Here is a 21,994-nt window from a genome sequence, read left to right as displayed (position 1 = left end):
TTTCGTCGCTCCCTGTTTGTAAACCACCTTTGGTAACAACCTTTACCCTGTGTTCAACATCACAACACTATGAACTGTGGGTAATTCCTTCAGGCAAAGTCTGCAGAAATTGGGACTTATAGAAAGCGTGCATAAAGGGCCCTAAATGTCTGCGAGAGAGCCCTCATGCACTTACCGGGAACGGGCCTCAAACTCTGCGAGTCTGTCAGGGCGAGTCTGTCAGGGGGGACATTGGGATTGGGCCCAAGGGGCAGGACTGGGACACTTGAGTCCTCCCTAGTTTCATTCATGGTTGACCGTCGTGGAGAAAAGCAGTGTCTTAGTTTTATCTGTTCTTAAGTGAGGAATTTAGATAAATTATAATTTTGAATATGTAAATAAAACTACATACATTTTCGCCTTCGCTATGACTTAATCACATTGTCAGCAACTTAAATTCGTCATTTAATATTTGATTCCTACGATCAGACAAAATGTATGTCTTTATATTAAAGTAGATTCTGTTAGGAAGCCATGTTCGCTTCCCAACCACCATTTCTGTGATTGTGTCCAGACTCATGCAACCAGTGAATTTCTTCTTGCTGACATCCTTCACTTAGTGAATCTAGAAAAGCTTCAGGGGGTTAATTTCACACCTCCTCACAGCTGCTGCATATTGAAGTTTCCTCATAGTTAATGAAATACACATCCTGGTTGTGCTGTTAGGGGCAAAGTCTTGCCTGTAGGAAGCACACAGTATTATCACTGTTGACAGAAGATTTATAGGAAGGATTATAAACATCAGTTTGGCTTACATTCACCACTGAAGGACGCGTGAATGTCAGTGCAGTTGATTTACACTGACTAATACAAATGAGTTTGAACACAAAGTAATATTTAAATGGGTCTGCCTTGCAGGTATTATTATAATCACTTTGATTTCATTCATTTGAAAATGCTAATTATCTTTTTCACTGACATTAAAATGAGTTTAATTGTGCGCCATACATGCGGTAACAGAGTTACAAATATATGTCTGCGGCTTGAACGTGCCCCACAAGTAGGGAAGTCAAGTGGTGATTCAGCAGGTGCAGCGGCTGCATCTTCTTCACAAGAACATCCTGTGTGATAACTCTTGACTTCCTATTTCTCTCCGTCCAGGCGCTGCTGACTGCAGTGACCTCCCCGCACATAGAGATCCACGAGGGCACGGTGCTGCTCACCGTCAGGACCTGCTACAACATCTACCTGGCCAGCCGCAACCTCATCAACCAGACGACGGCCAAGGCCACACTCACACAGATGCTCAACGTCATCTTCACACGCATGGAAAACCAGGCTGTTAGTTTAGCTTTTTATTCTTTCCTGCGTTACACCTATCCATAAATCTGATTCACTCTGCAGCAAAATAGGACTAATATATGATGATGATATTATTTACTGCACAAAAGCAACAACATGAGGAAAAGGCGAAGCTCTGACTATGACTAAATGCTTAATGCTGTGTACGTGAATGTCTCTGGCTCTTTACACCACCTACGATAGTAATGTTTGCCAGGAAAACATTGTAAAGCCAGACACTTCCAGGATTTGAACCACTTGTACAACCTCTGCATGTAGTTGGTGACACACATATTAAACACTTAGCCTTAGGCAGCAGCCAGTCACAGTCATTAGCCTGTGTTCATCATTTAATATCAGCTGCAGAGACACAGACTTGCAGCCAAAAGCCTTCTGTGACTATGATGCATTTTCAGCCACAACCTCAGCACAACATTATGACTAATGCTATGATACATGAGTGTAATTTTCAACCTACAGTGCAAAACTGACCAACCTTGCTATTTTTAGCAAATGAATAAAATGCATGCTAACACATTACTCACTAGGTAGCTAACTATAAACATTAAATAACGTCAAGCTTTAGGTTTACATGGCTGCTAAAGTAAGTTCTGCCTGACTGGTCTGAGGAAGAGCCAAACAGTTGAATTCCCTTGTGTAAAACAATCCCTCTTCTTCTCCTCCTGCCTCCACAGGCTCTGGAGGCTCAGGAGCAGGAGAAGGACCGGCTGCGACTGCCCCAACAGAACCCGTCTCCAGTCCCAGGCAATCGGAGGTCCGGCTCCCCCTGGTCTGACAGGACGCCCACCCCGGATCCCCAGAGCTCCCCGTCCCCGGCAGCCAGTACTCCAGACCTCACCACCACCAACACCAGCTCCACACCCCCACCGCCAGCCCCTGACGTGGACCAGGACCAACCGCCAGACACAACATCAATCAATGGAGAACCTGAGGGCGACAGCGATCCGATGAACGGAGGAGAAGAGCCGGTCACACCATCAAGTGGTATGTTCAAGCTTTCAGTTTAAATGTTTAATTTGTTTTGTCTTCTAACTCTGTTCAGAAAGTGTGTAGGTGTAACTGCGGATTGTGCAGCTTTGATGTTTAATCTTCATAACTCTTCATATTCAGTTTTTGAAGATGAGGGTGCAGAGACGCCTCCTACAGCGCCACAACTCGCTGAGGAGGGGAGCAAACCAGAGAGCAATCAAAACCCAGCAGAGTCAGCGACGACTGAAGGAGAGGAGGCAGAGCAGCAGCCGACACAGACACACAGTGGAACAGGTCAGAACGTAGCAGTTTTAGTTAGCTTCTCTTTGTTCTGCTGTATGTCAATACACTTGTCAACGACTGTGTTTTACTTTCATGGTTGTGACCTGAAAATGTCCGTTTTGGCCTCTGCTGCAGCAGGTGAGCACCCAGCCCACCCTGGCACTGAGCACACAGAGGTGGCTCCCCCCAGAGTGGCAACAGAGGGCCAGCAGATGAACGGCATCATTGAGGACCGATCCTCTGTTTCCTCCACAGATATGCTGGTGAGCAGTGTTAATAGCAGTAGCTTTTTAAACAATAGCGTGCAGAAAAAGTATTTATTTACATCTTAGTTCTAAAACGCAAACGAGGAGTCATGTAGAGAGATTGTTTTATACAAGGGAATTCAAGTGTTTGACTCTGCCTCAGACAAATCAGGTAGAACTTACTTTAACGTATAAACGCGTGTGTTGTGCAATAAGTTTAAGGCTGGCATCCACACTACTCCAGAGACTTTTGGTCGCTGCACATGACCAGTGTACGTGACTGGTCAGGTGATATTCCTTTTCAGGCATGTTAATATGGATTATCTCTGATACGGAGCTAAAAGGCTTGCCTGGATGGAGATCGTTTTCATTTTAAAACAGCGTTTTAAATAGTATTAGTGTAGATGTAGCCTAAATGTGGGGAGCTGCTAAACAGGAGCAAAAATAATTGGCCATGGCAAAGTAATAATATAGAGAAGAATATTACATATCCAAAAAATGACCTTCTGTCCGCAAACACCTATAAACCCTGGGTTTTGCTTGTATTGTTAAAAATAAATCTTGGTGTTTTGACCACAAAATGAAAAATAACTCACTCTACATGGGAATAGAAGAGGTGATGAAAACAAATGCTCTGCTTAGAGAAAGCTGCTGATTATATGGGGCAGTCACACTAAACAGGATGGGCATCTGACATTATTTGACACATTAATTATGACACGTTGAATAAAACAACACAGAGTAAGAAGACGCTCGGCCCTTGTTGAGGTTAGATTTCCTGTGTTTTTTAACATTCACCTAAATCATACCGATCATATCATTTATCCTTAGCTGCTCTAATGATTTCCATTGACTAAGTTTCAGATTAAAGTTAAGGGAATTTCACTGAGGATTTGTTTTATTCTTGTATGTTGTAAACACTTGTGCGTGATTTGAGCATGAAAGCTGTCAGGCTTGTGTTTGTGTGCAGGCAGTACCACTGAAAACGCTGTATGTTTCGCACATGTCTGACATGACCAGAAAGCTTATTTGCTTGTGTAGAAATGTTTAACCTAAAAACTGAGAATTGGCGTTCAGTCCCTCCCATTAGTCATACTGAGCAGAAGAGCCAAGGCTCCAGCTGAACATTTGTAATGGTCAGAGAGAGTGCCAACTCCACTTGTGCGAATATGATGGAAAGGTAGTGAAATGCATTGCTGCTTTAAAGGGAGCATGTTTACCATGCTGGTGAGATTATTGAGTTACACAGACAGAGAGAGTAACTCTTGACTCTTGCCTCAGGTCCTAAGGACACATCTAGAGCTCTGCCACAAACCTCCATCAGTATGGAGGTGTCCTGACACAGAATCAGTTTTCAGGCTTGACAGTTCAGAGGTCTTGCTCTCAGATGTGTTTTTATAGAGTAATACTGACTTTCTTCATCTGTCTCAGGATGCTGAGGCCCTGCAGGGACCCCACAACGCAGCCCGGTTCTCTCACATCCTGCAGAAAGACGCTTTCCTGGTGTTCCGCTCGCTGTGCAAACTCTCCATGAAGCCCCTCGCTGATGGACCTCCAGACCCAAAGTGATTGTTTTATTTAATTGCATATGACAATCCCTACCACTGCACAGTAACTTGCATAACCAGCTAATTTCTATGTTATGTCAGGTTGTCTCACTTCCTTTTACATCATAGGATGATGTAAATCAGAACGTAAATCCTGAATCATCAACACTCCTGCTTTGAAACACCTATGGTCTTTTACTTCTTTTCGTTATGCTACAGTTTGCCAAGATAAATATTGCTGCCTTCAGCTAATGCACACTGCTTCATCTCAGTCTCTACAGGTTAATTTGCCCTTTTCCATCCCAGTGTGCCCCTGTCATCTCTGGTTACTGTAACATTAGACCCTGGGCCAGCCACAGTGAATAGGCCAAAGTAAACTGAGCCAAGGAACGAGCTCACAGAGAAATCAGTCTGGCCTAGATATCACACTGAAACACCATTATACCCAAGTATTGTTTGTTCTCCTCAACTGAACAGAACAGAAACTGTGGAACACTATTTATAGAAAAGACATCACACATGAATCTCTGCTCTAATGCTGCTATACATGCCTCTTTAATGTCTCTGGGTTGATTTATATTTACACTTGAGGCAGTATAACTGACGCCGATATAATTCCTCTCCTCTGCAGGTCCCATGAGTTGCGGTCCAAGATTGTCTCCCTGCAGCTGCTGCTCTCTGTGCTGCAGGGCGCCGGACCAGTGTTTCGCACTCATGAGATGTTTGTCAACGCCATCAAACAGTATTTGTGCGTGGCGCTCTCCAAAAACGGTGTCTCCTCTGTGCCTGAGGTCTTCGAGCTCTCCCTGGCTATCTTCCTCACCCTGCTCTCCCACTTCAAGGTCCACCTGAAGATGCAGATTGAGGTACAGAACCCAGACAGTACAGACCAGTGTCACCTGGTGAATCTTAGACAGAACAGGATGTTACTTGAGCATTTAGGTGGTAGAACTCGTTTGGTCCAACTTATCTCCTGACATTTATCTCCTTTTGTTTACCTTGCCTCAGGTGTTTTTTCGGGAGATTTTTCTGACCATCCTGGAGACGTCGACCAGCTCCTTTGAGCACAAGTGGATGGTTATCCAGACGCTAACACGTATCTGTGCAGGTACCAATCCACTGATACAAGTTTTCCACTTGAACTAAAACAAAAAAGGAGAATCAAACTTACACAAACACAGACATGGAATACATGTGTGTGTTATAGTGATGGCTTGTGTCAGTCAGACATCAGTGACTTCAATGTTGATGTTACAGCTTTATTTAGACGTGACAGGATATTTACATAGAGAGACAAGTGCTTGCGCAATATTTGGCACCTGCTGCCTATTTCATAATGTCTTACAGTGCACAAGCACAGAATAACCAGACAAGGGGACTCCTGTTTAACTCCTGTTTACTCACAGGCTGTATGTAAAGCATTTTACTACATATTCATTAATTCATCTATGTAGTCAACACAAATGAAAGAGACAGTTGCTCTGATGATTCCTGTGGATTTACAAGGTTTTTTTTTTAACTGTTTTTGCCCCGAACCTCCATGGGAAAAATGTATTTTTTCAGACTGAAAAATATCAGCACCATAACATTGTCTCATACACAGTGATTCATTCTTCATTAAACACATATTTTTCTTTGAGCAAAGGAGATGATGCGTATTGTTTTCCAGTGATCGTAATAAAGCAGAACAATATAAGTTTTAATCTGTCTGTGTAAACGCATACTTCTACGTTAATCTGACTGTATAATCAGGTTCAGACTTGTGCTGTGTCAGAAACATTTCTGCTGACTGCAGAAGGTGCAGGTGACAGAAACATAGCCAATAAATGGAAATGTCTGAGAGCATTCATGTATCATCCTGCCTTATTATCTTTTCACCCAGTGCCGCCTCAGAGTGATCTTGCTGCTGCTGTTGCTGTTCCTGTTATTATTATTATTTTTAATATTTAAGGTGGCACACAGTTTGAGCTGCCTTTAAATTCTTATCAAGAAAACCGTGAGTGCTGCTAGTCCAGTCATTAGTTTTAAATACAGATCACTACAACCAAAAGTGTATCGTCACCCTGTTGTATGTCATTATAAAATAAATCTAGTTTATTTAATTTTAGTAACACATTCCTCTCCCTCAGACGCTCAGTGCGTGGTCGACATCTATGTGAATTACGACTGTGACTTGAATGCTGCGAACATCTTCGAGCGCCTCGTCAACGACCTGTCCAAGATCGCTCAGGGCAGGAGTGGTCAGGAGCTGGGGATGACTCTTCTGCAGGTATACACTCAGTATCCAGGATTCACTGTGATGCTTATTGTAAGGATAAAAAAAACAGAGGCACAAGACATTCACTAAATACATGATTAAATCATAAGCACGTGCTTGTAATGTTTCCAGTGGTGAGGCAAGACCCCCTCTGGTTTTGTGTGAGTGTGTGTGGCTGTGTAAATGAACTGGTGTGGTTCTATAAAATCCACAGGAGCTGAGTCTGCGTAAAAAGGGTTTAGAGTGTCTGGTTTCCATCCTCAAATGTATGGTGGAGTGGAGCAAAGACATGTACGTCAATCCAAACCTTCAGGCTAACCTGGGTAAGCGTGTAGCGGACAGTGAATATCTGAGCAATGCACCGGAGATTTGAAGATCTAAACATGTAATCGTTGTGTGTTTGCTGTGTTTGCAGGCCAGGAGCATCCGTCTGACAGCGAGGGAGGAGAGCTGAAGCTCCCGGAGCAGCTGATCGGACGTCGGGACAGCATCAGCTCGCTGGACTCCACCGTTTCCTCCAGCATCCCGGTTTCCCAGGCCGACCACCCGGAGCAGTACGAGGTCATCAAGCAGCAGAAGGACATCATTGAGCACGGCATCGAACTGTGAGCCCTTTTGTCTCAGCCTGGTTTGGATTTACATCAGGATTAGTTAGGATCAGCCTTTATTGATGGAATGATCCCAGAGTGTGGAAGATTTGCACTTTTATACTTGTTTAGAGAAGATGAGCATGGATCTGTCTCTCCCTTCTTTCTCTAGCTTCAACAAGAAGCCCAAACGAGGCATCCAGTACCTACAGGACCAGGGCATGCTGGGTGCAACAGCTGAGGACATCGCCCAGTTCCTACACCAGGAGGACAGACTGGACACGGTGAGGGTTAATCTACACAGCACTTTACTCTCAAGCACCAAACAAGTTAAATCAGGTTAGTAATGCTCCAAGCACTTTATTTCTGCGTCCACAGACCCAGGTGGGAGAGTTCCTCGGCGAGAACATCAAGTTCAACAAAGAGGTGATGTACTGCTACGTGGACCAGCTGGACTTCTGTGGGCGGGACTTTGTCTCGGCACTCAGAGCGTTCCTGGAAGGCTTCAGGCTGCCCGGCGAGGCCCAGAAGATCGACAGGCTGATGGAGAAGTTTGCTGCTCGATACCTGGAGTGTAACCAGGGGTAAGGGTTCACCTTTACTGGTTATATATATATATATATGTGTATGTATATATATATATATATATATATATATATATATGTGTATGTGTATATATATATATATGCAGAAATGCAGAAATGACCAGTATGTTTTCTGACTGTTGCCCTGATGTGTGTCTTCTTCTGCAGACAGACTCTGTTCGCCAGTGCAGACACTGCCTACGTGCTGGCGTACTCCATCATTATGCTCACCACAGACCTGCACAGCCCTCAGGTCAGAGCTGTGGATTGTTTTATGTCCCATCACTATCATCACCATGTCATCTTATGTGGGCCATTGTATCATGGAGGAGGCAATTCTGCGGAGAGTTTATTAAGCGTTTGCAGACCTTGTTTAGACAGTAAAGATGTTGTTATTTACTATCGATTTTAAGATTCGACTTATGGCTTTTAAAGCACTTCATGGCCCCAGGCTAAATTTCTGAATGAATCGCCCCTTATCAACTTGCATGTAGTCTGAGGTTTGTAGTTCCTATGTCAGGATGTAAGTCTAGAGAGCTACTACAGAGCTTTTGCTGTCAGGGCACCACAACTCTGGAACAACCTGTCCAAAATGCAAGGCTACATTAGTAGAGTGTGTTGTTTCAGGTGCCAGGAAGTTTGAGTAAAAGATTCATGAGCTTTAAAGCCTGTCAGATGCCAGCAGTTTTTAACACTCTGGGACAGGATTCTGCCACTCAAGAAAGTTATCAGTGAAGGTAAAATAAGATAAACAGGAAAAATACACTACAAAATAATCTACCGGGAATTTGTGCTCGCATGTTTTTGGCCACAGCAGCTCCTTGTCAGAGGACGTTGCCACATTCAGCTTTTTTGCTGGACAACCTTGTGTTTGTTTTGTGGAGCGCTCTGTGTTGGCAGCCCCACTGTGTCAGTGGCTGCTCAGGCCTCTATCTGTCTCCACGCTGCCCTGTACTAATAGCTGCTGCACCTGATTTATCACTGCTGACACACGACTGTGACAGAGGAAACTGCCTCTCAAATTTAAAGTCTGGGAAAAGCAGATGTGAAATATTTCACTCTGTGACACACACACGCACACACACACACACAGACTTTAGACAGGGAAGTACAACAGGAGAGAGATATGGGAATACGGCATCAGGCAATGAAACACTGTAGTGTCAGCAGGGATGGATATTACACAACAATCTCCCTGTTCCCCTCAGTGGCTTCCTGCTTCATTATGTTCTTTTCCTGACTTTTAATGACTCAACATGTCCAGTCCAGTACAATATGACACCCAGTAATGCTAGACAAACTTATGCGTGATTGTTAATTCACACATACGCAATGCTCGAATAGCTTGACAAGAAATGTTTTCCGTTGTGTCCCAATTCCCTCCCTTCTATAAATCACGCCAACTATCTCTCAATTTTGTTGAAAATAGGTGAAAAATAAGATGACGAAAGAGCAGTATATCAAGATGAACCGCGGTATTAACGACAGTAAGGACCTGCCCGAAGAGTATCTGTCTTCTATATACGATGAGATCGCAGGGAAGAAGATCGCCATGAAGGAGAGCAAAGAGTTTTCAATCACCCCAAAGTCCACCAAGCAGAGTGAGTACTTTTATTTTGTCAACTAAAACCTTTTTCTGACACTATTTGCTGAAAAACGCAATCATGTTACCCCCCCCAGGTGTGGCCAGCGAGAAGCAGCGGCGCCTGCTGTACAACATGGAGATGGAGCAGATGGCGAAGACCGCTAAAGCTCTAATGGAGGCCGTCAGCCACGCACAGGCGCCCTTCTTCAGCGCGACACACCTGGAGCATGTCAGGCCCATGTTCAAAGTATGTTGTCAGAGAAACTTTTAAATCTTAGTTCTCAAAGTGTAGAAAAAGCCCTGAAGCAGGACTAAGGCCAGTGGTTCCAATGTCTGTGTTGCAGTTGGCGTGGACCCCCTTGCTGGCAGCGTTCAGTGTGGGACTGCAGGACTGTGACGACCCAGAGGTGGCATCACTGTGTCTGGAGGGCATTCGATGTGCCATCAGGATCGCCTGCATCTTCAACATGCAGGTCTGCTGACATTTGACACACAGAATGAGCCTGATTTTTGTAAAACAGCTGCTGCGCTTGAACACGCCCTATGTTACATGCTACATCAGTGTTGAGACTGTGTTGTATCTGGCCTGTAGCTGGAGCGAGATGCGTACGTCCAGGCCTTGGCCAGGTTCACCCTGCTGACAGCCAGTTCCAGCATCACGGAGATGAAGCAGAAGAACATCGACACCATCAAGACCCTGATCACTGTGGCCCACACGGACGGAAACTACCTGGGCAACTCCTGGCACGAGGTGAAAATAAAGTTTTATAGAATTTCAAACATCACTTCCTTTCTAATTCTAATTTCTAATACTCTCGAATACCTTATTTATACCAAGCAGTGGCCACTCAAGTCACTCCTAAGTGGCTAAATAATGATCAGAGTGAAGCATTTTTTTGGTCTTACTTTTAAGACCAGGAGTAAAATAATTGAATCAACTTTCTTGGGATCGGAAATGGTTGGTGTTTCACAGCTTAAACATCAAAAGTGCTAATTTATAATCACTGCTAAGAGGATATTTGTCGTATAAACTGGTTTCTGTCTGTGTGTTGTAGATCCTGAGGTGCATCAGTCAGCTGGAGCTTGCCCAGTTGATCGGCACAGGGGTGAAAACACGCTACATCTCAGGGGTGGTCCGGGACAGGGAGGCCGGCATCAAGGGCTTGCCCTCGGGCACAGAGGAGTTCATGCCCCTGGGGCTGGGTAGGACACATTCACACAATTATTCCCAACACAACTATTTCCAATTTAGCCCCGAACACGAGTTGTCCGGCATTAACTCTAAACAATCAAACAGCATTAAAGCATGTGCTTGGTGTTGCAGGTAACCTGGTGGGAAGTCAGGACAAGAGGCAGATGGCTCATATCCAGGAGTCAGTGGGAGAGACCAGCTCTCAGAGTGTGGTGGTCGCTGTGGACAGGTCAGAGAGACAAAACACTCATGAGGGTGCCAAGACACAGAACAGTAATAGAATAACTATAAATGATACGTTCCCAACAAACACTAAAGCTGCTTCTTATATTCGCAGGATCTTCACTGGCTCCACCAGACTAGATGGAAATGCAATCGGTGAGTGTGTCATTCTTCGCTCTCACACACAGTATCTCTGTGCATCTTAAAGAGCGGGAGAAGTCATTCACGGCGTTGCTGTTTCATTGTTTCCAGTGGACTTTGTGCGGTGGTTGTGTGCGGTGTCTATGGACGAGCTGGCCTCAGCACACCAGCCCAGGATGTTCAGCTTGCAGAAGATTGTGGAAATTTCCTATTACAACATGAACCGCATCAGGCTGCAGTGGTCTCGAATCTGGCAGGTCATAGGAGACCACTTCAACAAGGTCAGTGGACCAGAGTTTTAAAAATGGATCACGTGAAAATCCTTCATGAGCTACATTCTTCATGTGTTTTAATAAGGAGTGGTGTGCCGTTGTGATAAGGTGTTCTTTTAGTAGGTCCCCCTGCTACTCTGTGCACTTTAATCTACCTAAGTAGAACCTTTTCTTGGGCCTGAAGTTGTTATATTTATGTCATAGCCTGCATTTAAGTATCATTCAGCTGTTTGCTTCAGTTTTATCTCCTGCAACCTTGCTGTTTTGCTTCAGTCTCACTTCTTTCATCAGTGTTGTTATCAGCAGCAGCAGCAGGCGGCTGTTTTCAGCGAAAGAGCTCTGATAAACACACTGTACCCTACCTGCCCAGCACTACACAGCAGGCACACAAAGTTAGCCACAAGCCAGTGAAAACAGCAGAGCATTTAGTAGCTAAAGAGGCAGATATTTTCCTCAGTAGCTGGTGACAAAAACAAAAGCTAAATGGAGACTGAACATTTGACATACCTTCACCAGGGGGCCAGAAACACGATTCCTTACGAATGCTTACGTTGCTCTATAACCACTAGATGTTTGAATTAGTAACTGACACAGTAGCCAAATAAATTTTATGTTGGCGTTATGTTTACAGCTTGTTGTGGTGCTGCTAGGTGGCTAAAAAAAACAAGGTTTGTAGAGTGAATTGAACTGATAGCTGAGCTCCACCTATGACTTTTGTGTCTCTTACAGGTTGGCTGTAACCCCAACGAGGATGTAGCCATATTTGCTGTGGACTCTCTGAGACAGCTCTCCATGAAGTTCTTGGAGAAAGGAGAACTGGCCAATTTCCGCTTCCAGAAAGATTTCCTCAGGCCGTTTGAGCACATCATGAAGAAGAACAGGTAGATGATATTGAATTATTGGTGGGTAAGATAGGAGATTTGTTGGGGAACAAACTTGTACAGTAAAATATTGAATGCTGCTTACATTAAAGTGGAATTTGATGTCAACAGGTCCCCCACTATCAGAGACATGGTGATCAGGTGTGTGGCTCAGATGGTAAACTCCCAAGCAGCCAACATCCGTTCTGGTTGGAAGAACATCTTCTCAGTGTTTCACCAGGCTGCCTCCGACCATGATGAGACAATAGTGGAGCTGGCCTTCCAGACCACTGGGCACATCGTCAGTGAGTATGACTGCAGCTGTTTCCTAGTGGCAAAAACCAAGTAAATGACGTTATGATGTGTCAAACTGGTCAGCTCACAGTGAGACAGTTCCTCCATCCTGGAAACTCCTGAACCAACCAGACAACATATCGAATCAGCAGTTTTCTTACTTTCTTTCCTTCTTTTCATCACTCACTCCTCAGTGAACACTTTCCAGCAGCACTTTGCAGCTGCTATAGATTCGTTTCAAGATGCCGTGAAGTGCTTGTCAGAGTTTGTGTGCAACGCAGCTTTTCCTGACACCAGCATGGAGGCCATCAGACTCATCCGACACTGTGCTAAATACGTCTCAGACAGGCCACAGGTAGGAACAGCAGACCTGCCAGAATGTTCAATACAAAGGCAATTGTTTTAGAAAATAATGGCATTTATTTATCGTTTTCCAAATTGCACCATGTGGTTTCTTGATGATGTAATACACGTTGTGACTTCCTGTCTGGCTGGCCCCTTTCCAGGCTCTGAGGGAATACACCAGTGACGACATGAACGTTGCCCCGGGCGATCGGGTGTGGGTTCGCGGCTGGTTTCCCATTCTGTTTGAGCTTTCTTGTATCATCAACCGCTGCAAGCTGGATGTCCGGACCAGGTAGAAACTCAGCTCAGTGTGGCGTGTATCTCAAACTGTCATTTCACTGTGGTTTCAGTATTTAGCACATTGTTACAGTAGCTGCACCTTTGAGCTGCAGTGACATGTCCTCAAGGACTTCTTGTTTCCCAAAGTGGTTATATGTGCATTTATGTAGAAACGAATCATGACTGGGTAAAACCACTGAAAGTTAACACAACTTATTTCATGATAACATGAGAAATCGCCAAGCCTTGTATTGCGCACTTAAACATTTGGTGTAGCAGCAGCACCATTGCTCTGTGTGTTTCTACACAGGAGGCGTTCAGGGCACAGTACTCACTATTGAGCAGGTCACCTGCATATGGGAAGCACTCCATGCCTGATACACAGTCACTGTAGTAACACCTCAGGCCACATTTACAGGCATGTAGTCTGACTAAAACCCAAGCCATTACGCAGCCCGTGTGTATTACACCCATACTCATCTCTAATACGCTCAAACATCTGTTAATAGTCTGATGCCTGGCCATTTAGGCATTTATACAGATGACCTGCCAGCAAATACTATTTTCAGTGTTTAACCGAGCATGAAGTGTAATAAAATTAACTAAAATCTAGCATCATATCACTTAAACAAGAGGAGGCAGGATTAAAGCTTCTCACTTGTACTGTCGTCTTAATGATCTCTTATCGTGCCTGCTCTCTTCTTTTTGGCAGCAGAGCTGTAATGCAACAAGTCTTATGCCTCTCTCTCTCTTTGCCTCTGACAGAGGTCTCACTGTCATGTTTGAGATCATGAAGAGTTATGGCCGCACCTTCGAGAAGCACTGGTGGCATGACCTCTTCAGAATCGTGTTCCGCATCTTTGACAACATGAAGCTCCCCGAGCAGCAGACGGAGGTCAGGGATCACTGGTTGTTTTGTGTTTTGACGAGCCACTTGAATATGTGAAGGATATCCCCCTTTGTGATTTGGAGAGGCAGGAGATGTGTGTACACATACAGAATGAAAAAGTTGAGGAGTTTTTAAAAACCTTGCTCCTTTTTCCTTTTTCTTGCTTCCAGAAAACCGAGTGGATGACAACAACGTGTAACCATGCACTGTACGCCATCTGTGATGTATTCACCCAGTTTTATGAGCCCCTCAGTGAAATCCTGCTGGTTGACATTTTCACACAGCTACAGTGGTGTGTCAGGCAAGGTGGGTGTTCAGATGCAATGCAAATCATGCTCGTAAAGCAGAGAGGTAACACCTGATATGCTTTATCAGATTTTACAAACCAGATATCTTGGTACTGTAGGGACATGATTAAGGAGTTTATAGAGGTGTGGAGGCGGGCTGAGTCATTGGTTAAAGTTACATGGGTCAGCCTGAGGTTTTTTTGTGAGGTGATTTTAGTTGCCCCCGCCCAGATTCTAAATAATAAAGTTAGATGATGTTGCCTGATACGTAGGAGAATAAACAAAATTAAATATAAATCTGTGACGAGAAAAAGTTAAAACTCTCATAAAAAATTCTAAATCATTAAAACTATCCTCCCTTCAACGAAAGGAAAAATATATAGCCCCGCCCCCAAGAAGAAGATGTTTTCCCTTGAACTGTGCCCTGAAAAATGAATAGTGAAGTTATGAAAAATAAAGCAGACCACTTGCATCACAGTGTCTCGTGCTAAACGTTCAGTCCCTGACCAGCACCTCGTGAACCTCCCTGAAGTTCAGTGTTTGTTTGTAGCAGCTGTGAAGTCATTACCTTTCTCCTACAGACAACGAGCAGCTGGCGAGGTCGGGAACCAACTGTCTAGAGAACCTGGTGATTCTGAACGGGGAGAAATTCAGCCCCGAGGTCTGGAAAATCACCTGCTCCTGTATGCTGGAGATCTTCCAAAACACCAGCCCTCACACGTGAGTCCCCAACAAGGAGCTTCACCGAACCAGACATCGGGCTCAACCCAGTTTCAGTTAAAGCTGCATGAAATTCAGTCAGTTATTTGATTCATTGTAGGCACATTTAACCGTTTGTAAGACAGAACACGCAGTAGAGTTAATGGGAGTTATGGCTGTTGTATTTAAGTTACTGTGTTTTAATGATGATTCCCAATCTGCCATTTTGTTTGCTTTTCACATCAGTTTGTTGACATGGCGACCGGCTGGACAGGATGAAGAAACTGCTGATGGAAAACATTTTGTAAGAAAATAAATGAATTCACTCACAGACTAAACAACAATTATGTACAACAGCAGCTGTGCAGATGCTTCATACTTGGACTGGAACATGATAAACTGCTTCCAGCCATTGAAAGGAATGTTTATATTTATATTTCCACTGTATCAGAAGATTGATGCTGTGAATGTGGATGGTGTTTCTGTCAGGATGCTGATTTTGACACTCAGTCCCAGAGCAGCTACGACAGAGCTCTGTCCGAGAGAGGACACAGCCAGATGTCCAGCGATGACACCTGGAAGGGCAAGTCCAATGCTAGTGAGTACACAGCATGTACAAGCATACACACATAAAATCTGTAATAGAAAACGGTAATAGAAAAAAAACAAAAAACGTTATATGACATATTTGTGCTCATATCTCTACGCAGGAGTTTCAGACCAGAAGTTGTTTGCTGGGTTGCTGATTAAATGTGTGGTACAGCTTGAGCTAATCCAGACCATAGACAACATCGTCTTCTACCCGGCAACCAGCAAGAAGGAGGATGCTGAGAACATGGCTGCTGCACAGGTAGATCACAACAGCTAGTGTCAGGTTTTATTTCAACATCAAAAGGGATTGTGAAAACAAATATATTGCTCTTTGCCTACTCTGAAATGCTGTTGTCTATCTAATCTGAATTATATGGGGAGGCAGTTGTGCTGTGTTCAAATGTTAGATCAAGTCTGCATACAGTAAGAAAAGCCTAAAAGGACATCACTGTAAATGAACTTTCCTTCCATCAGCGAGATGCTCTGGAGGAGTCGGAGGCTGAGGGAGGTGAGCTGGGTCCAGATCAGGGTATGTACAGACACATGACTTCTGCACATCTCTTCAAACTACTGGACTGTCTGCTGGAGTCACACACCTTCGCCAAGGACTTCAACTCCAACAACGAACAAAGGACAGCACTCTGGAGGGCAGGTAAATAGAAAAGGGAAAGTCCTCTAGTTAGTTATTTCACTTGATAAAATTGTATCCAGGTTATGTCATGCCTTGAAAGGTCTTCATGAAGGCATCGTATGTTCTCCTAGTTCTACGAGGTAATGTAAAATCTGAATTCAGAGTAACTGTATCACAAAAGCTCAGCACAACACTGTGTCATTTCCTGGACTGACCCGGAAAACTTTCAATTGTTGGTTGACCTCTCTGCTGAGAGGATGTTTTCTTTATGCTGTTAGTGTTCAGCCTAGTCACAGAGGATAATCTGAGAGGTCTAACGTGTTTAGATTTGCATTATGACACAGAAAAAGTTGTTATTCTTACTAGAAACCATCTTGTTGACGACATCTTATTAATAATCTGCACAAAAGTGCTTCTGGGGGCATTTTTTAACAGTAGAGCGATGGCAGGAAATAGGCCAAACCCAAACCAGGGGAGTTGTGCTTCTTGATCGCTGCTTCAAACCCCTCCCAACTAGTCCATCAAATGTTGTGGCATTTCTTGCTTTGATTTGATTGATAAGGGGAGATAGAGGGTTATAATATAGGATAAACTAGTCCTTTATTAGTCTCACAGTGGGAAAATGTGCAGTGTTACAGCAGCAAAGTGAATGATGATGTGTAACAAAAGTCTCTGACCAGAATAAAACCAGGGACATTGCAGCTACACAATATGTGTCTCAACCATTAGGCCCTGTGGTGTTGTTGTTGTCGTTTTTAAACATAATCATATCTCTCTTTGCCATCAGGGTTTAAAGGGAAATCTAAGCCCAACTTGTTGAAGCAGGAAACCAGCAGTCTCGCCTGCAGCCTGAGGATCTTGTTCAGGATGTACTCTGACCCTCAGCTGCAGAACTCATGGCCTGACATCCAGACACGCCTGCTGCTGTAAGTACAACATACGACGCCGTCACCAAGTCTTTCACACAGTTAAAATGGCGAGCATTTCATTAAAATTGGTGATGAAAATGTCCCATAAAAATACAAATCCAACAGAAGATGAATCTGACTTTCAGTACTTTGATTTCCAAAGACTTCCAAGCCTACACCCTAAAACAACTGGGCACTGTAGTTTTTATCAAACATTACTCAACAGGAGAAAATTGTGTATTTATTGGGGACAATTGCAACAGCAGGACAGTGTATATGAGTCGAAATAAACTACTGCACCCATGTTTATTGTAACTGATGTGTTTTCAATAGTTTTGGAGAAAAGAAAAGAATAAGATACACCCAGCTTTGGCTGCACAACACTGAGTATGTAACAGTGTGATCTATTCATTGTTGGTTTTGGAGGTTTGTTAATAGTAAGAAAAATATAGAATACTGCCAGACCTATCCTGTACAAATGCAATTTCTTAGAAATTTAATAAACAGAAAACACATTGTAAAAAACAACTGATGGTCGTGTTATCAGAGTTCATCTCATCTACCTGAGAATATTGCCAACATGTTATTGCTTAGTTAAAAATTAAACCGTAGATAAATAAGCACCAACTGTGTCATTTGCAGAAAGTGCAGCACTGACGTTTGTTCCATGTTGAGTGAGCTGTGTTTTGACATATGGATCCTACTTCATTATGTATTTATGAAATTTACACCATGTGTGTAGAATATACTGGCATGTTAGAGCTTGGTACAAATCACCTTGTCATGGTGTTCGCTGAGAAGCTGCACTGGAGCCGCTGACTCATGTATTAGATCACGATTATGTAGAGTGGGGTCCAGAAGTCTGAGACCACTTTCTCAACGGGAAGTGGTCTCAGGCTTCTGGAGCCCACTGTATGTGTGGTGTTAATCATTAAGTTGTTGGTGCTTTAGTACAGGATGTTCGGCCTCAGCCTGCTCTTCAATTTTAATAATAATAGTAGTCGTCACGGAGACCAACTACTTTTGCGTATACAGTGTTTGATATGCATCAGTATTGTGTCGGTCTTCATCCCCTGTTTGCATGTTGTGTCGTCTCTCTCAGGGTGTGTAGTGAAGCTCTGGCCTACTTCATCAGTCTGACCTCAGAGAGCCACAGAGAGGCTTGGAACAGCCTGCTCATGCTGCTGCTCACCAGGACGCTACGGCTGCCCGATGACAAGGCAGGAACACACACACACACACACATGCAGATGAACACATAGGGGGTTTACTTAAAACTACATGTTAATCAGAAGTAGGACAGGACAAGACGGGGATGCTTCAGAACTCAAACCTGTATTCGCAAACATTATGGAGGATCAGAAATTAAAGACAGGATTGGCGCAAACATATCATTATTAGGTAAAAATGAGGGGAATCAAAACTATATGTGCTAGTCAGATTGGCCCTTTTTTTTTTTTTCTTTTTGAATTTTTTGTTTTTGTGATTATTTTGTGTTCTGTGAGCTGTCACCTATGAATCATGCACTCTGTGTGAGTCCATGATTCATGGGTGACTCATGGCAGCCTGTGACTCGGGGTTTATTTCCAGGGCATTTCAGGCCAAAGCTATAGCAGTTTTCGGTTAGAAAACAACCTAGCATGCAGCATGAAGTGGTAGGAAATGTTGGTGTCATGCTGCCAGCTTTAGAAGAAAATGCCAAAACACCACACAAACCACTGCATCAACAAAAATTGTAACAGTATTGTTAAAGTGGACTGGCCGGCACCACTCTCTTGTGCAACGCTTGTTGTGAGTTTTGGGAAAGTCTTAGTGCTAGAAATTGTGTTTATTTGCTTGAATGTAATTTCATAATTCAATGAAATTGCCATGAAAAGCAGAAAAATACTGTGAAATCATACATCAGTGAGGACAGAAATGGCCTGTGCACACAGTTAAACTCCCTGGTGTGAACTCTGTGTCCTCCCAGCTGTGCCCGCACATCCCAGAGCAGCCGCACATCCCAGAGCAGCCGCCCTTCCTCTTTCTGTTGTGTACATCCTAAATAATTTCAGATACTCTCCTTAACATCTTTTTGGGGTTAAAGCACATACATATGTCACTTTGCTGCTAATTTACCCTTTCTCCCCCTCTCCCACTTTTCCAGTTCAAGCCCCACGCTTCCTGCTACTACCCCCATCTGTGTGAAATGATGCAGTTTGACCTGATCCCTGAGCTGCGGGCTGTCCTCAGACGTTTCTTCCTGCGCATCGGCTCCGTCTTCCACATCGCCGCTCCCGAGGGGGCGCCTGCCCGGACTCCTGCATCCTAGATTGGGTGGGTGCAGGAAAAGGTGGAGGGGACGGATGGACAAACGGCGATGATGGTGGATGTAACGCATTAAAAAAGACGTTCGCCCCCTCTCTTAGCCTGGAACAGATTACAGAGGGGCTACAATGTGAGGAGGAAGATGACAAAGACTGTAGCTTTTCTCTCAGTTCAGGACTCTGCATTAAAGTGTTCAGCTTTTCTACTACTGCACTCAGCTTGTAGAGAAGTCTTCACCCTGTCCTTCCTCCCTTCTTTTCTCTCGGGGATGAACAGCACTGTGACCAGCGCTCTCTGCTGACTGTTGTCATTCATCATCCCCCCCGACTCATCTCAAACTGTAATGACTAGAAAAGAACTGTAAACAAATAATTTAGTGATATTGTTGCAAACCCTGTACCTGATTTTTTTTAATACATAACAAAAAAAAAATATCTACATGCTCAAAGCAATTGAACTATAACATTGAATTTGATGAACCTTATATTTGCCCTATTTGCGAAAATCTCTTTGGCCACCTGTGCCTGTTAGAAAATGATGACACCATCAGTGTCGCCCTTATTGTGAGTTTGGTGATCTAATCAAAATATGTTGTAATATCTGAACCCTTATGTATCAATACCCATCCCAAAGCTTTGTTTGTCACTTTTAATGTTTATGTTATCTCTTATTGTTTGTGTGTTATAATGGGCTGCTGCCGTTGTTGGAGAGACTGAAACTCGCAGGTGCATTTGACAACAATCTGCATCCCTTACAACACTATCAAAGATCTAATGCAGCTTTGTTTGGGACGTCTTTGCTCTGTGACACAACCGTCCTGTCATCTTTATCATTCTTGCCTGTCAGTGACATTTTACTACTTATTTATTTTGCTCATTTTCTTTAATTTGTTTTATGATTTTTTTTTTTTTTTTTTTTTTTTTTTTTTTTTTTTTCAGGATAATTGCTGGTTTACAATTTAAGGTTGGTTGAAAGACTGGCTGCTTCCCTCTGTCATGCATTCCTTCATGTGTTGACCCACTAAGCCTTACACTGAAGGACTTAACATGGAGTCAGCTCCTCCTGGCTTTAGAATTACAGCTGGCTCATAAAACCTTCCACTAACCCATCAATTAGCACTATAAGGTGACACAGTGGTTGTTTGTTTCCCCAAACGCTTTTGCACATCTTTTGCAGACATGTATTAACATCATCCAGCGGACCAACTTTCTCTGGATGGTTGGAGTGCCCATCAGTGTTGTGTCAGATTCAACAGTAGAGTTCAGCCACAGAAGGATTTAGGACCGGAGCAAAACCAAAGCTCCAATCTGCAGAGACACTGGAATCTCTGCATCCTGGATCCTTTGTAGTTTATTCCATGCCTTTTTTAAAGAAGGATGTATGTAATTATTTAAAGTGCATTTAAATATTTTTTGAGAAGCATTCCTTCCCTCGCAACTATGGATGTCTACTTTTCTTCCCTAAAGCTAGGGAATATATAAATATATATATACAGTGAATGAAAAAAAGCAGACTGTAAAGTTTTCAATGTAAGATACATAGAAATGAAAGTGCTATACGGTTCTATACATAATATTGTGATGTAATCTTCCAAGCATTTGGTGAAGTAATCAATAAACCTGAATTCTGATCCACTCCAGTGACTATTGATTCAGTTTTAAAGTGAACATTTTGACTTGTCAAACACAGGCTCTACAAATAACATTAATAACTGCTGCAGTCAAGGTTTTCCAGTACCAGGCCTGTGGTGATGTACGTGCTTCCTGTCACCAGTTACATCTGAACTTTTCCTCAAGTGAAAATGTGAGTTGCTCGAGGGCACTATAGCCAGTTTTAGCCCTGCATATTTGCTGATGCCAGGTTTCAATCTGGGTTACAGTCTCTTTAACCATAGGTCTACCTCACTGACTCTCATATCTGTGTTTAAAATAAGCCATTTAGTTTCAGAGATGGAAATGTGGAGGATGGATTTCCAGCGTGTCTACATAAAGATGCCCAGAGAGTGGCACTGTGTTCAAACTGGTAGCCGTCCTGACGAGCGTTAGATTTTGGGGTAACAAAGGTTACCATGGAGACCTCGCACATCCTTTGTTTGGCTAACTAAAGTGGAATGATACCTAACAGCTGCTACATGGACCCCTGTTAAGAAATGCCATGTTATTAATCCACAAAGCAGTGAGTAGACGGACAAACGAGCAGGAATGTGTTGGACTCAGCTAACAAGTTAAATAATTAACGTCGGGGTCATACGCGAGGCTCCAACAACATAAACTAGCTCACTTTTAGCTAGTTAGCGCTAACGGTAGCGGGGACCCCCTTTCCTGCTAACACCGGCTAGTTCTCAGGTCAAGTCAGGGAGCGACTCGCACTCTCTGGTAGGAAGACAGCGTTTTTCTCCAGAGTGTATTTGTTGCAGAGTCTTCTCGTTGGATTAAACTGCCATCTCTCTGGCTTCTCTGATTGACTAGGTGAAGTTACGTAGGGAGCGTGGCTGTGGGCGGATCTGTGGTTGCCAGTAGCTAGCCAGGCTAGCAATGACGGATAGGATTGTTCCTGCCGGGGTCTGGATTCCGAGCCAGCAGGCATGATTTTATGGAGACCACCATACAAGTAAGAGCTTCTGGTCAGTCTACGAATGTATTTCCGATGCCTGTGTGTATATCATTTGCGGGATTGTGAG

The 21,994-nt window shown here is 43.6% G+C and overlaps 2 protein-coding genes across 4 annotated transcripts in view; both read left to right on the top strand.

Moving 5' to 3' along the window:
- arfgef2 (ADP-ribosylation factor guanine nucleotide-exchange factor 2 (brefeldin A-inhibited)) overlaps positions 1–20,949 on the top strand; it is a 26,556-nt gene extending 5,607 nt beyond the window's left edge. Inside the window, exons 5-39 of one of the 2 annotated variants that reach the window (XM_023415634.2) lie at positions 1,141–1,320; positions 2,016–2,325; positions 2,452–2,604; positions 2,728–2,855; positions 4,269–4,402; positions 5,016–5,250; positions 5,393–5,492; positions 6,514–6,653; positions 6,856–6,964; positions 7,057–7,246; positions 7,401–7,512; positions 7,607–7,812; positions 7,981–8,065; positions 9,242–9,413; positions 9,493–9,644; positions 9,742–9,870; positions 9,990–10,148; positions 10,453–10,600; positions 10,722–10,818; positions 10,927–10,967; positions 11,064–11,233; positions 11,954–12,105; positions 12,217–12,389; positions 12,573–12,733; positions 12,885–13,015; positions 13,768–13,897; positions 14,062–14,197; positions 14,760–14,898; positions 15,124–15,181; positions 15,367–15,475; positions 15,588–15,727; positions 15,943–16,120; positions 16,887–17,025; positions 18,110–18,227; positions 19,154–20,949. In XM_023415634.2, coding sequence (XP_023271402.1) covers positions 1,141–1,320; positions 2,016–2,325; positions 2,452–2,604; positions 2,728–2,855; positions 4,269–4,402; positions 5,016–5,250; positions 5,393–5,492; positions 6,514–6,653; positions 6,856–6,964; positions 7,057–7,246; positions 7,401–7,512; positions 7,607–7,812; positions 7,981–8,065; positions 9,242–9,413; positions 9,493–9,644; positions 9,742–9,870; positions 9,990–10,148; positions 10,453–10,600; positions 10,722–10,818; positions 10,927–10,967; positions 11,064–11,233; positions 11,954–12,105; positions 12,217–12,389; positions 12,573–12,733; positions 12,885–13,015; positions 13,768–13,897; positions 14,062–14,197; positions 14,760–14,898; positions 15,124–15,181; positions 15,367–15,475; positions 15,588–15,727; positions 15,943–16,120; positions 16,887–17,025; positions 18,110–18,227; positions 19,154–19,318 — 5,079 coding nt within the window. In that variant the 3' untranslated portion in view covers positions 19,319–20,949. The remainder of the gene's footprint in view (positions 1–1,140; positions 1,321–2,015; positions 2,326–2,451; positions 2,605–2,727; positions 2,856–4,268; positions 4,403–5,015; positions 5,251–5,392; positions 5,493–6,513; positions 6,654–6,855; positions 6,965–7,056; positions 7,247–7,400; positions 7,513–7,606; positions 7,813–7,980; positions 8,066–9,241; positions 9,414–9,492; positions 9,645–9,741; positions 9,871–9,989; positions 10,149–10,452; positions 10,601–10,721; positions 10,819–10,926; positions 10,968–11,063; positions 11,234–11,953; positions 12,106–12,216; positions 12,390–12,572; positions 12,734–12,884; positions 13,016–13,767; positions 13,898–14,061; positions 14,198–14,759; positions 14,899–15,123; positions 15,182–15,366; positions 15,476–15,587; positions 15,728–15,942; positions 16,121–16,886; positions 17,026–18,109; positions 18,228–19,153) is intronic. The other variant, XM_023415635.2, reaches the window with a different exon arrangement.
- Positions 20,950–21,772: 823 nt separating this feature from the next.
- Positions 21,773–21,994, top strand: part of bcl2l1 (BCL2 like 1) — a 30,738-nt gene continuing 30,516 nt past the window's right edge. Inside the window, exon 1 of one of the 2 annotated variants that reach the window (XM_023415609.2) lies at positions 21,773–21,924. The gene's annotated coding sequence lies outside the window, so the exon portion shown is untranslated. Of the gene's footprint in view, positions 21,938–21,994 lie in introns of both variants that reach the window. The other variant, XM_023415611.2, reaches the window with a different exon arrangement.

Source organism: Seriola lalandi, unplaced genomic scaffold, assembly GCF_002814215.2.
Source record: "Seriola lalandi dorsalis isolate HSWRI2012SDOR001 ecotype SW California unplaced genomic scaffold, Sedor1 jcf7180002054554, whole genome shotgun sequence".
NCBI classification, from domain to species: Eukaryota; Metazoa; Chordata; class Actinopteri; order Carangiformes; family Carangidae; genus Seriola; species Seriola lalandi.
This window is presented reverse-complemented; position numbering and strand designations above follow the sequence as displayed.